The 14658-nt window shown below is 34.9% G+C and overlaps 2 protein-coding genes across 3 annotated transcripts; one reads left to right on the top strand and one right to left on the bottom strand.

Moving 5' to 3' along the window:
* Window positions 1-353: 353 nt before the first annotated feature.
* On the bottom strand, window positions 354-9568 carry LOC128209074 (regulator of microtubule dynamics protein 1-like). 2 transcript variants are annotated; one of them, XR_008256934.1, is made up of 10 exons: window positions 9391-9568; window positions 8741-8880; window positions 8327-8510; window positions 7960-8132; window positions 7663-7738; window positions 7311-7388; window positions 6908-7060; window positions 3611-3691; window positions 845-2901; window positions 354-636 (listed from the first exon to the last, which is right to left on the bottom strand). XR_008256934.1 is itself a non-coding variant. In XM_052912914.1 (9 exons), exons 1-9 carry the CDS (start codon window positions 9526-9528, stop codon window positions 2845-2847), a joined length of 1080 nt encoding a protein of 359 aa, XP_052768874.1. In that variant the 5' UTR covers window positions 9529-9568; the 3' UTR covers window positions 354-2844. The 2 variants fall into 2 exon arrangements, 1 of the variants encoding a protein (XP_052768874.1); XM_052912914.1 differs by having other exon boundaries at window positions 354-2901.
* A 22-nt stretch (window positions 9569-9590) lies between these two features.
* On the top strand, window positions 9591-12545 carry LOC128209073 (GTP cyclohydrolase 1 feedback regulatory protein-like). The gene is made up of 3 exons (XM_052912913.1): window positions 9591-9694; window positions 10349-10443; window positions 10691-12545. Exons 1-3 carry the CDS (start codon window positions 9659-9661, stop codon window positions 10815-10817), a joined length of 258 nt encoding a protein of 85 aa, XP_052768873.1. The 5' UTR covers window positions 9591-9658; the 3' UTR covers window positions 10818-12545.
* The last annotated feature ends 2113 nt before the right edge of the window (window positions 12546-14658 follow it).

Here is a 14658-nt window from a genome sequence, read left to right as displayed (position 1 = left end):
ATGACTTTAGAAACCTTTTGGAAATTACTATCAAATAGGTCTTGTTAATTCAATACCTAACTTTAGAAGCCTTTGTCCTGTCATCACCAACTTCGACAAGAACAAGTAAGGGCATAATATCTCCAAGTTTGATAACCAGTCATAAAGCTCAAGTCAGTTGAGATTGATCGCCTTACCTAATATTGGTCTTATCAAATCATCGACTTTAGAGACCTTTGTCCAATCATCACCGATTTTGGTCAGAATGTGTATAAAATCGATATCTCGTACATCTTGTGGCATTTTGTGACATCTTTTGAGACAGCTGGCGCTCTTGTTCTTGATTTTGAAAGACCACTGCTTATAGAACTAAGAAGTCTAAACGTATTTTATTCAACATATACATCAAACATCAGATTGCAAATTAAATGTTTTACTTCTGTTAAAACAACAGATGAATATTCGTAGTATTTGAAGCATGTTTCTTTAAATTTGAGCAGCAAGTAGTATTGGCATGAAGGTAACAACCGTCGTAGAATGCGCTTTAATGTCCCCTTTATGCTTTCAACAATGGGTAACATTAAGTAACATCACAGGCATCATCAACAGCAATCATTAAGGGCTTCATAAGACATCACAAATTTGTTACACTTTGCACTGAAATAGATTGTCATAAAAACTCAAATAAACATGCATGATTATTTTTATATAACAGGCTTTAAATATCTATTGCTGTTTACTTGTAAGGTATGAACATCCAATTGCACATGCATATACCCGAGTGGTACAAAGACAGAATTTTGATTTTAACAAAATAGATGGACATAAAAACAATGATGTGCCTGAAAAGCAGTCACAAATATACCTTATGTAGTTAAATTCATGGCACCAAATGTACAATCCTGGATCAACTCTGAATGGATAAGGTTGGTAAAAGTATCTAGAATAAATAGGCAGACAATCTCAATCATATAGAACATAATGTTTAGTAATGTAAGCATTTATCACAGTTTTGAAAACTTTGCCAACAGGGGTACCCGGTACTGTAGTTATACAAATGAATTTAAACAAAAGGGCCAAGATGGCCCTAAAACGCTCACCTATGCAAAGGGCCACCACTCTGTGATAAAGCTAAATATAATTGTTGCCATTTAAACATATCCTTACTGTAGACGATGCCTTGTTTTATATTTGTAAAGGGTAATGCCATGAAGCTACCAGTAAAGTTTCATTGAATTTTCCTGGTAGTTTCAGAGATGTTTTTGAAGCAATTGTTGATGGACGGACTGACGATGGACGAAGACCGATCACAATAGCTCACCTTGAGCACTTCATGCTCTGGTGAGCTAAAAATATGTCTCATTCTCTACTCAAGTAGACGCAAACTGATCTGAAACACAGTCGGAGACTGATTTCTATTTAAAGAAAAGGGAACATAATCTCTAACAATGTTGCAGAAAAATATTTTTTTAACTGCTTATAAAAGACATTGCCATTAACATGATGTCACAGACCTTACAGTATTCAAAAGCAACAGGTTTATACAACTAATGCAAAATAAACAACCATTGTATCCAAACAACCATTTCTTCACAAATTAAAGAATGATTGTATAAACATGTCTACAGATTTACAAAAATAAATGTATGATTTATATTACAAAAATAGTGTAAGTGTTCGTTCATGTATTAGGAATAAAGACAAATTATTAAAATGGAGGAATACAAATTACCTTATAAATGTTAGACCATCACATTTTATGATACACTGGCCTGATAAATGAAGTCACACAGCCTAATAAATTCACTGGATAATATGTTAGTTATGTTGAGGCCTGTATTCATTCTTATCTATCATGAATTGAGATGAAATGGCACATAGTTCTTTGGTCCCCAAAATATCACAAAAAACGTTTGAGACTTACATGAACTTATTAATACATTAATCGTTAGATTAAAACAATACATGTATTAATTTTCAACAATATCCGGACATGAACTATAAAATATAACAGAGTTTATAAATCATGACTTGTACATGAAAATGTTTGTGTAGCTACAGGTACAGATCAAAGTTGCAGTTGAATTTGGAAGTGGTTCACTTTATTCCTATTTAAACTAACTTGTAGACTTGCTGTAATGGCATAAATCGCTTTCCTGGCGCTATCATACATGTAATCCTAAGCTTGTACAATGTCCATATACCTGGATGACCTCGTGCACCAAAATAAGTCCACACATAGACGTACTCATACAGGCAGTGTTTTGCAACCTCTCTATTGTTTCCAGAACACAAGCAGCTTGATGATGTTTGTGTATGGCAACAAACGAGAAAAGACATGTATGAAACATTCTCACCAACATTTGTAGACGGTGAATTAATCATTAGACCACACAAAATTGAGGTTTTGTTTATGGAATTACTGTACCTACTAATTCAGACAATACACAATTTTACTAGAGTGACTGATAACCCCCCCCCCCCCCTCTTCCAAAGAAGAAAGAGTTAAACAAACCTTACACTGGAAAGGGTGAATGATTTTGTAATTATATAGGATTAGTCTTTTAAATATTAATTATATTAATAATATTGTAAAAATGGCTTCACCCTCTCCTGTTTTTAATCAAAATGGATAAATGGATTTTATTTTGCTCCCTCAATCCAGATTTTATTGACCAAAATATGTAGAGCAAAAAATTAAATTGGTATGGCCGTTTGTACATTAATTCAAGTTATGTTCAACAAAACATACAAGAAGTGTACAAACACAATATTACACATTTATCAGTCACCAATACTAGCACATTTCATTGAAACAATAACTGATAAATAGTATGAAAATAGGAGAGATATGAGCACATGATGTTAATATCCCTGGTACTTTGATAACAAAGCTGTAATCTCTGTTGCAGACTGTTTGTCCTGAAATATACAAACAAAAAATATTCTAACAATAAGCAAAAGTGACATTGACAATAGAAATATTAAAAAAACAACGTTTTTTCGACTACTGTGGTGTTTTATTTTTACAAAATTTATAAACAAAATATTCCTGAGCATAGCATTTATTTTTTAAATATTTTAACCATTTGTATGTATTTTTTGCAAAAAGTTTTTTTTATTCCCAAAATACTTATTCTCAATTTAGCAATTTCTTAAGACTTCATCATAAGGTAGCAATGCCTTTTATAAGAGGTAGAAGGGTTTGTTTAACTGCATCCTTAAGAATTTTGAGGCATAATTATATGTACTCATTGCTCTCTAGCTGATGCTGCAACTTCTCTAATAAGGATAGTGTTAAGACACATCCCATAGATATACGCTTTACAACTACCGATAACCAAATTTAAAAAATGTGGTTTATAAAAATGGTCTACTTTCACTTTCCATTTGGGATTATTTTTTTTGCAAATAACAAAAAAACATACTGCGCTTTTTATATCGGCTAAATCAGAATACAAAAGAAGAGCAATGCCTTAAGGTGACACATGCGTGTCCCAATTAAGAAATAAATTTTAAAAGCACAGTAAGTGGATAGCCAATATTTTTAACAAAGCAAGTTCAAATTAAAAATGTCGTTTTCATTGCAGAGTTGTATTTTCTGGCTTCCCCAATGACTGTAAAGACTCACATCCTGACTAACAGTTGGTATTTGCTGCCCTTTGTTCAGCCATTCCACCGCTTGTTTGTAAGCCCTCTTCTCAATGTAGCACTGCAAATATCACACAATTGTCACAAAAAAATGTATGCGATATATCATTTACGAATAGGAAAAAATGAATGATAATAATGTTAAAAATGATCATTATTGGTCTGTGACGACCATGAAACAACAAGTACTATCATCATACACTTTACTATACAGTATACAAGTATAACATGATTATTTTGTCCACATTTATGATTTTGACACACATCAATAAATGGTTGTCCAGAGTTTTAAAACTATGTTTACAGTACAGTTTATATAGAACAAGACAAATACCGACATTCTGCTGATGCGCATCGAAGCGATCACTCTACTCCATGTCGTACTTTATTGACTTATCAATAATATAGCACAATAGTTTTAATAACATTCTATGATGTATAGAATTAAGGTAAACTCAGCCATGTTAAAAAGCATGTTGGATTAAACTTGAAATCATAACCATTTTATCTTATTTGAGACTAGGCATAATTTACAACCATGCATCAGACAGATAGAATGAGGACAATCCCAGTAGCAAAGTGAAAGTATAAGGACAATCCCAGAAGCAAAGTGAAAGTAAAAGGACAATCCCAGTAGCAAAGTGAAAGTATAAGGACAATCTCAGTAGCAAAGTGAAAGTATAAGGACAATCCCAGAAGCAAAGTGAAAGTATAAGGACAATCCCAGTAGCAAAGTGAAAGTAAAAGGACAATCCCAGTAGCAATGTGAAAGTATAAGGACACCCCCAGAAGCAATGTGAAAGTATAAGGACAATCCCAGTAGCAAAGTGAAAGTAAAAGGACAATCCCAGTAGCAAAGTGAAAGTAAAAGGACAATCCCAGTAGCAAAGTGAAAGTATAAGGACAATCCCAGTAGCAAAGTGAAAGTATAAGGACAATCTCAGTAGCAAAGTGAAAGTATAAGGACAATCCCAGTAGCAAAGTGAAAGTATAAGGACAATCCCAGTAGCAAAGTGAAAGTATAAGGACAATCTCAGTAGCAAAGTGAAAGTATAAGGACAATCCCAGTAGCAATGTGAAAGTATAAGGACAATCCCAGTAGCAAAGTGAAAGTATAAGGACAATCCCAGTAGCAAAGTGAAAGTATAAGGACAATCTCAGTAGCAAAGTGAAAGTATAAGGACAATCTCAGTAGCAAAGTGAAAGTATAAGGACAATCTCAGTAGCAAAGTGAAAGTATAAGGACAATCTCAGTAGCAAAGTGAAAGTATAAGGACAATCCCAGTAGCAAAGTGAAAGTATAAGGACAATCTCAGTAGCAAAGTGAAAGTATAAGGACAATCCCAGTAGCAATGTGAAAGTATAAGGACAATCTCAGTAGCAAAGTGAAAGTATAAGGACAATCTCAGTAGCAAAGTGAAAGTATAAGGACAATCCCAGTAGCAAAGTGAAAGTATAAGGACAATCTCAGTAGCAAAGTGAAAGTATAAGGACAATCCCAGTAGCAATGTGAAAGTATAAGGACAATCCCAGTAGCAAAGTGAAAGTATAAGGACAATCCCAGTAGCAAAGTGAAAGTATAAGGACAATCTCAGTAGCAAAGTGAAAGTATAAGGACAATCTCAGTAGCAAAGTGAAAGTATAAGGACAATCTCAGTAGCAAAGTGAAAGTATAAGGACAATCTCAGTAGCAAAGTGAAAGTATAAGGACAATCCCAGTAGCAAAGTGAAAGTATAAGGACAATCTCAGTAGCAAAGTGAAAGTATAAGGACAATCCCAGTAGCAATGTGAAAGTATAAGGACAATCCCAGTAGCAAAGTGAAAGTATAAGGACAATCCCAGTAGCAAAGTGAAAGTATAAGGACAATCTCAGTAGCAAAGTGAAAGTATAAGGACAATCTCAGTAGCAAAGTGAAAGTATAAGGAGAATCTCAGTAGCAATGTGAAAGTAAAAGGACAATCTCAGTAGCAAAGTGAAAGTATAAGGACAATACCAGAAGCAAAGTGAAAGTATAAGGACAATCCCAGTAGCAAAGTGAAAGTATAAGGACAATCTCAGTAGCAAAGTGAAAGTATAAGGACAATCCCAGTAGCAAAGTGAAAGTATAAGGACAATCTCAGTAGCAAAGTGAAAGTATAAGGACAATCCCAGTAGCAATGTGAAAGTATAAGGAGAATCTCAGTAGCAATGTGAAAGTAAAAGGACAATACCAGAAGCAATGTGAAAGTATAAGGACAATCCGAGTAGCAATATGAAAATATGAGGACACTCTTAGGAGCAATATGGAAACTATGAGGACAATCCAAGGAGCAATATGGAAACTATAAGGACAATCCCATGAGCAATATGGAAAGTATAAGGACAATCCCAGTAGCAATATGAACTTATGAGGACAATCCCACGAGCGATATGGAAACTATAAGGACAATCCCAGAAGCAAAATGGAAACTATACGGACAATCCCAGTAGTAATATGAAACTATAAGGACAATCCCAGTATCAATATGAAACTATAAGGACAATCTAAGTAGCAATATGAAACTATAAGGACAATCCCAGTAAAAAATATGGAAACTATAAGGACAATCCCAGGAGCAATATGGAAACTATAAGGACAATCCCAGTAGCAATATGGAATCTATAAGGACAATACCAGTAGCAATATGGAAACTATAAGGACAATCCCAGTAGCAATATGAAACTATAAGGACAATCCCAGTAGCAATACGGAAACTATAAGGACAATCCCAGTATCAATATGAAACTATAAGGACAATCTAAGTAGCAATATGAAACTATAAGGACAATCCCAGTAAAAAATATGGAAACTATAAGGACAATCCCAGGAGCAATATGGAAACTATAAGGACAATCCCAGTAGCAATATGGAATCTATAAGGACAATACCAGTAGCAATATGGAAACTATAAGGACAATCCCAGTAGCAATATGGAAAACCCAGTAGCAATATGAAACTATAAGGACAATCCCAGTAGCAATATGAAACTATAAGGACAATTATAAAGACAATCCCAGTAGCAATATGGAAACTACAAGGACAATCCCAGTAGCAATATGAAACTATAAGGACAATCCCATTAGCAAAATGAAACTATAAGGACAATCCAAGTAGCATCATGAAACTATAACATAGAAGCACTTATAAAGCAACAAGCATTTGATGGTGTTGCGGTATAGGTCGGGTACCAGGTACTAATACTGTACACTTGTAAAAAAGGCCCAACTCCATGCCCAATCTAGGTAAGGTAGAGTACCTTTGCTATAAACAGTATATTTTCCTTCCACTTTCCAGGATTGAGCTTGTCGGCCTTCAGGAAGTGTGTGAGTGTCTCGTCAATGGTTGCAGAGGGTGGGGTAGCAAACAGGGTGGCCGCCGCCTTACGCTCCAGCCACGATAACATATATACCTTCAAGAAATAAACATGTGGATGTTATTGTATCCATCAATTGTATCATTATAGTTTGCTTTTGTTCATACATTAACAACTTTGCACTCAGTGCTTGAATGGGAAATCCATAGGCAAGTGTTAGTTTTTTTATTTGTTAATAATGAATGAATTAAAGAAATTCAGAGTTTATGTCAAACAAAAGTCAAACCTATGGTATTGTATATATATATTTTTCTCAATACAACATGAGTAAAGGGTATGTACATACACTCCAGCACCATCTACCCAGGAGGTAGTGGTTGGACGGATCATCCGGGTTAATACTGATTGCTTTCTCTATGTGCTCCTGAAATACACAACATTTATTGTAGGCTTGGTCCAGTGTTTACGTTTTCACAAGCCATTTCCTAAACTTTAAAGTACATAAATATATAAAAAAGTTATAACTTTCTTTAATGTACTAGTCAATATATTTTTGGTGTGCTAAATGAATGGTATGCAATTTGATTAAATAACACACAAAAAACACACTTTAAGAACAACATTAGAGTAAATAAAGTTACAAGAATAATACAAGTTCTGGTAGAAACTTTAATTTCTATCATATTCCTAGGCCATACCTTGTAAATGTATCCATTTTGTATTTTCTGCTGGGTGCCCTCATATTCTCCCACACTGCCTATTGTGATGGCAAACCTGAAATGGATTTCAATGTACACTACACATACAGAACAACATCAAACTAACTTCCAGGTGTTCTGTAGGCAAATTATTAGTTTACTCACTGAGAATATTTAATGACTAGAAACAACATACAAAAACACGTATTACTTTTATGGGATATGATAGCTCATAATACAAATACCATGCCTTATTTGTAATACAACAGTAACAGTGAACCTGTGCTGAAGACCTACCACTTGTGAGCATTAGCGCAGGTGTTGTCCAGGTCTATTGCAGTCTGAGCGAGGTCTTTAGCCTCGTAGATGAGCCGTTTCTTTCTTTCTGCATCCCCCTGAGCTCCGACGATCTGAGATATCTGGAAAGTCGTCTTTGATATTCGCCAGTAATACTCAACATCTGTCAAGTGCTGTAAATCAATACAATTAATGCAATACTTTCTTAGTTTGACTAACAGACAATGTCCGGCAGTTTGATAAAAGCAGTGTCATAGTAACAACTTAATAAAAACGACAGTTTGGATAAAGCTATAAACTTCAGCACTTAGTGTTTTTTTATGTTAAAAATGAAGAATTATAAGGTATCATATATGTTTAAATTTACCTTGTTCCTGTTTCTCTGCAATATATCAAAGGCTTTCTCCTTATCAGCATCCCTCCCTTCCAGCAGCTGATCCACCTCCTTGAAAATGTCACCTCCCTCCCCTTCCTCTCCCTGTGGGCTGTCAGGCTCTCTCACTGGAACTATTATCTGGTCTTCGATTTCATGCAAGGAATCATAGTCACTCCTATTGATATCAAAAAAGAAGGAAAAGACATTCTGTAGCCTGAAAAGTCTGTTCATCTGGATTAGTTTTATAATGGTTATCTGGCTCTAGCAAACTCAAACAGTTATTTTTTTTAGTTAGAGATAAAATATGGAGAAAAATTTGAAAGAATACACTCCAGTAATAAAGATCAACTAATTTTGTAGATAAAAATTAGGTATCAATAAGTATTGATGATTGAGTCAAATTACCCCCCATAAGCCTGTTCATATTCATCATCATCATCATCGCCGCTGCTGGCAGTGATGAAGCCGCTGCCGGGGCGTGTCCGTCTTCGGCGGGCCCCACTGCTGGAACTCTCAACCTTTTCCTTCAACTCCGCAACCTGTCTCTGAAATATCAAGCAGTTAAAGCATGACTAGTGAAATGAATAATTTTGTATCATAACCTGCTGCCAAGGCACAACTGAAGCATTATAATAGTCGGACAGCAGTGGCAGTGACAGCAGCTGACTTTTTCAGGCAAAATAACCAAACCAATTTATTATAATGAAAACTATCAAAAATAATATGGTCTTGGGTTGATCATGTTGTCATGTATAATGCACCAGTCCATTGTAACCACAGTGTTTTTACCTTTCAGGTGGTCCCGCAGTGCCGGGTGAATGCGGTGGTTTTGTCTTCGCGCCAAAAATAGCGGGGAATGGGCCTTACCTAGGGACCCTGAGTTGCGAGGGCATGTGGCGGGGATTTTACCAGCAGTTTGACCCCACCGGACGGCAGGGCGGGGATTTTACCCGGGCTTAGATGGACCGAAAGTCTAAGTCCCCGCTATTCCCCGGACCTGGGGGGGCCGTGGTTACCATTGACTGGTGCATAATATGAACAATGTGAATAAAGACCTGCAAATGTTCTATGACCCCTTCCAGACTCTGCAGTTCTTTCATTATCCTGTTTGTCATTCGCCAGTACATGAAGCAGAGAACCGCCCCAGCGCTACATGACGCCAGAAAGCTGCCGTGTTGTCGAAAAAAGTTCATTTCTGAGCGAAAAGTTTGGAGTTCGGACCCCGCTGTCAAAATAAATCTCCTTTTTGATGAGCAGAGAAGGGAAGTAACCACTGCGTTTTGCAACCCAAAACAATAAAAGTTTATACAATTGCTGAAAATCATGCCTTATGTCTTTGTTAGCACGCAAATTAGACTGGTAATTTATTAAATAGTTATCATTTTGTCGACAGATATATTTAACTTAATATGGCATTTGCTAGTAATTTTACAGTGCAACGAGGGCTTAAGTCGAATATTAGACGGATAGCAATTTCGGACATATCAGCATTGTATAACATGTCCTTATAGTCGTTAAGCTTTGTTGTTTTTTCGGTAATATTTTGCTTTTTTTTTACTAACGAGAGGTTGGCTGCATGTGTTTTATTGTAATAATGTATGAATACTGTTGTGACTATATTTATGGAATTACTACTCATTAATTTTTTTCAAAATGTTTTTCTTTCAAATTTGGACTTTGAAGGGGCTTAGTCTGCTTTTGTATGCAATAAAATTAAATTATTTCCATAAATATAATAATAAAAGAAAAGTTAGAAAATTAAAAAAAATACTTCGCTGGTAGCAGGGATCGATACCATGTCTTGTAGGTCTGCCTTCGGGCATGTTATCCATTAGAACATGGTAGACAGAAGTTCTTGATGAGTTTCAATATATAAAAACAATATAAATAAGTGATAATACTAATCATCATTTGAATGTTTATGGTTTTCAAATTATTGTTGTTGTTTTGAAACTGGTTGTGTTTTGTTGGAAGATGCTTGATGTGATGTAATTTATTTCTTATTTCCTCCAGGAAACTGGCCCAACAACAGTCGGAGATGAATGGAGTGACAAGGAGCTGATGGATTTACTTGGTGCCACGCTTGTGAAAGCTTTAGGCAACAATTTGTAAGACTTAAATCTTTCAGTTGCGTTTCCAGCTAGACTTCTAGTATTTCGCTTCTGCATAGCAAACTCTGCAATAGATTATTCTAATTTTAGTGATGTTATTTATTAAAGTATTTGAATCACAAAGCATAATTATATACTATCATATATTATATGAAATGTTGCATCTTTGGCCAATTTTCAAACCTTTATAATGTAATGATTAATCAAGGTTGTGGCTTACACTGTGCTCTATTCTCTACCACAGTTCTGAGTACCAGACGGAAGACCCACCAAGGCTTGTGTTGAACAAGCTGGAGCAGGCCGGGTACCGACTTGTAACTACCACTGGAGTCGGCCAGACATGTATATGGACAATGTTTCGGGAGTCTTGATTTTTATGACATAGTCAGCTTTTACATATATTTAAGTGGTGAATTTTATAGTCTGTATTTGGTTTTGATTTAAAGGATAGAGAGACGGTGTTGCATTGTATACTTTGTCTTATTTGTGATATACTAGTTTTCTTTATAGAATGATAAGAGAACCAATACTTTGTTGTTATAAGGAAATAAATTGGTCATTATAGTTTGATTATGTAAAAACTTAGTTGTGTGCCTGTTCTCTTGCCATATTTAAAGCTTTTTCATGGTCTTGATTTTAGTAAAACAATCAAAGGAGATAAAGCTATGCTAAAGGTTAGAAACAAAGCCGGAGGTTGTATTCAAAATTGGTCTCCATTTAATCTAAGAACGATGTATCTAATTGCATTGCTTGATATAATAACGGACCTGTGCTGTGAATGAAGTCAATGATGTATGACCATAAGGTTGACTTAAGTTGCATACTGAATACCAGCCCAGAACATTTTACTTATAATTTTATACAGTTTCAAGTGATTTTCCCTTACACAGATTTCGTTGAACAGAAATTGAAGTTATTATAAATAAGCACTATACTGCTGGGTTTAAATGAAAATTAATTTCTGCAAGTTTGAAATGTATTTTGTATAATTTATACTTAAATATTGTACATAATATAATTTACTAGTTTTTTTATTTAGATAGATTAAAAAATGATATTCAGTATTATTGTTGATATTATTGATCAGTGATATTGTTGTTTGTGTTTGTTGTTTTGAAAAGAATCAGTTAACACTTCAGATATATCATTGTTATTTACAAATGCATGAAGCTACATTTTTAGCTCGTCTGTTTTTAAAAGAAAAAAGTTGAGGTATACTCAAAATCTTGGCAATGCCTTAAATTAAAAATTGTTCAGGATATTCAAATGAAACTTGATGTACCGGTACATATTGCCAGAGACAGTACACACATGTTAAGAACAATTATTTTGTGTGTGTTTTTCCGCCTTGGACTTCATTGTTAAATTTTGTTGTTAAATTTTCAATTATATATACTATTGCCATATCGTGTACATTGATTGTAGTTTGCTATATGTAATAATATGTATATTGTTTGAAAATGCATTGCTCATGTTGCTGCACAGTGGTTCCAGAGATTTTAATAAGTGTTCATTTCTATAGCAAGCCACATAACTCTGGCTTAAATCATTTTCAAGGGATACCCCTTGTTTGACTGAAATAAACAGATAAGGGTTGGCACTCACTCGGCGCCACTTTTGTTAAACAAAGAAACCACCACTTGCTTTAATGATGGATTGGATATGTAAAGAACATATATGCAAGTGAATGTATCCTGTTTTGTAGAGATTAAAGGAGTTCTAAAATGGTTCAGGATTAATGCTGAAATGATTGATACTTTTAATTTCAGACTATTGTACAGTTGTAAAGATTGTTTTTGCTTGGACATTTGAATCAACAACAGTAGGCAGTACCTTAAAAATGATAAAAAATAATAATAATTTGGAACCCCATTACTCTGCTTTGGGCATGAATCCCTCATACTAATAAACCCTCAGCTATTTTTCAGGATTGACAATTATCAGCTGTTGAAACCCCTGTCATTTTAAGTAACACATTTTTGTATTTGTTCAATAGATTACCTTGTTTTTTATTTGTTACACTTTCAAATCAAACTTTGCATAGACATTGCCTGCAAGTCAGTTGTTATAGTTCAGTGATAAATCAGGCTTGAACTGTTGTTTTTTGTTTTTTGTTTTTTTTTCTTCAAAATGTATGATTCCATAAAATCATAATGCTGTTATTGTTTGTATAGGCTTATCAGCAACATTATCAGCATATGTACATGTATATACACACACACACAGCACACTTAAAGTGAAAGAAAAATTCGAAACCCACTGTTGTTTAAGGGAATCGCTCACAGATTGTATAGGCTTGTCAGCGACGTTATATATGTACAAAGCACACTGAAGAAATCAAGAAATATTAATATAAGAATATACTGATAGTAATGATTTTTTGGCAAAGAAGAGCATGTTCTGTTACATTTTTAAATAGTTTTTAACAATTTTGAACTTTTGATGTTTTGCAAACGTTAAAAGCATTTTGTTCACATTTCACACGTTTTTTTTTTCGAAGTCTGATTCAATAAAACGTAATTCATATACACGACATATCTCCGACGAAAATAATTAACATAGTTTATTTTGGTCAGAATGTTTTAATCATTCAAATTAAGAACACCCTTGGTTAATTGCCATGTCGAAATCATAAAGTAGGTCACTAGTTAAAATGTTGCAAACATTCTTTCGGCTACAGTTTCCATCCAATATTCATGGAACTTTCAGAATGTTCTAGCTCATTTTGATTATTGGTTGTTTCAACAAAAGGTAGAGCTCGAGGACACAAACGTATGCGCCAAATGGCCTTCACGATCCACGTGCTTGGTTTCTTTTGCTTAGCTATACTGGCCCGCCTTATGCCGTTTCTAGTAACTAAACTATAAGAACGCCGCGGAAACTATGGCTCGATTGTCTTTGAATGTCAGTGTCAGAATGCTCGTTGACATATCTGTAGACACCATTTATTTTCAAGACGGAAAATTGCAGCACGCTTTAAGAAATGGTTCTCTTTTAATGGCCGGCTAGAATGATTAAAATACATATAAGGTTTCGATGAACGGAGCATACCATGGATTATTAAGGAGAGAGCGGGATTTTTTTTTCTTATGACTGTTGGCCTTTCATTAAGTTTAAAAGGTCACTTGCTTATTAAAGTATGGGCTGAAACTAAATTTTGATCAACTGTTGTTTTAATAAATAACATTTTTAACGGCTATAGATGCACGACCTTTCTTCAAAATTTAACATGCATAGCCGTCATGGTCAATGGTTAATGTATGGCCAGCTTGTTTCCTATGTGTACACAGCTGTTTGTTTGCTGTTTGTTTATAAATATTTATATTTACGTTATCATTAATATTGGTTATAATTAATATCCGTACTGCCGTGTCATATTTTCGTTTTTATAAATGACAACATTGTATTCATGTCGAACTCGGGACAAACTACTCTGATGTAAATCAATCAGCTGTCACATTGTCCATCTTTAAATGGCATTTGCCAGCCCGTTGCCAGTTACAGATAATCGCCAGTAACAGAGGAACTCCGTTGAAAAATAAACACTAGCTATTCAATGGAATCCGATATTCAATTTTCGCTTTTGTTAAATGCGTATTTCTAACTATGAAATGTACATCCTGTATAGGCATTTAATTGACATCGATTTCAGGTAATGACTAGAGATTGCAGCGTTTATGGTATGGCATTTCCAGGTTGGCTTCCATAATCGTTTCCTACCCGTAATGAAAAACTAGACACCCGCAATCAATCCCCCGGTAATTAACTATACGACGTACTTCATGGCGATGTCAAGGCTTTCTCCCCATTACGACTAAATTGTTGGCTTGATACAGATTTTAGTTCTATTGTTAATACAATGTTAAAAAGTTACGGTGAAAATTCGTCCCGCCAACTGAGAAGCTACATTCGCGCTAATGAACGTTCTAAGCAAACGTCTATAAAACCACATTGACCCCCAAGAGCGTAATGAAAGTTGCAAAGTATTGCCAAAACACCAAGTCAAGTTAAAATGACACTTCGTGACTACTTGCCATGGTCAGGTTAAGAATGTTCTACCTTACCATTGGTATTATCTGCAGTGTCCTGCGCATACTTACAAATTATGCCATGCTCAAATAAAGACCATCTTGGCTCTTTTGTTTTAATATAAATAAACCGGAGTTGTGGGCCTTGGCGTTAAAACGATGACTAAATTTGTGGTAAACATAA

Source organism: Mya arenaria, chromosome 11 (genome assembly GCF_026914265.1).
Source record: "Mya arenaria isolate MELC-2E11 chromosome 11, ASM2691426v1".
Classification (NCBI taxonomy): domain Eukaryota; kingdom Metazoa; phylum Mollusca; class Bivalvia; order Myida; family Myidae; genus Mya; species Mya arenaria.
The sequence above is the reverse complement of the archived record's forward strand: the minus strand, read 5'-3'. Positions and strand labels throughout refer to the sequence as shown.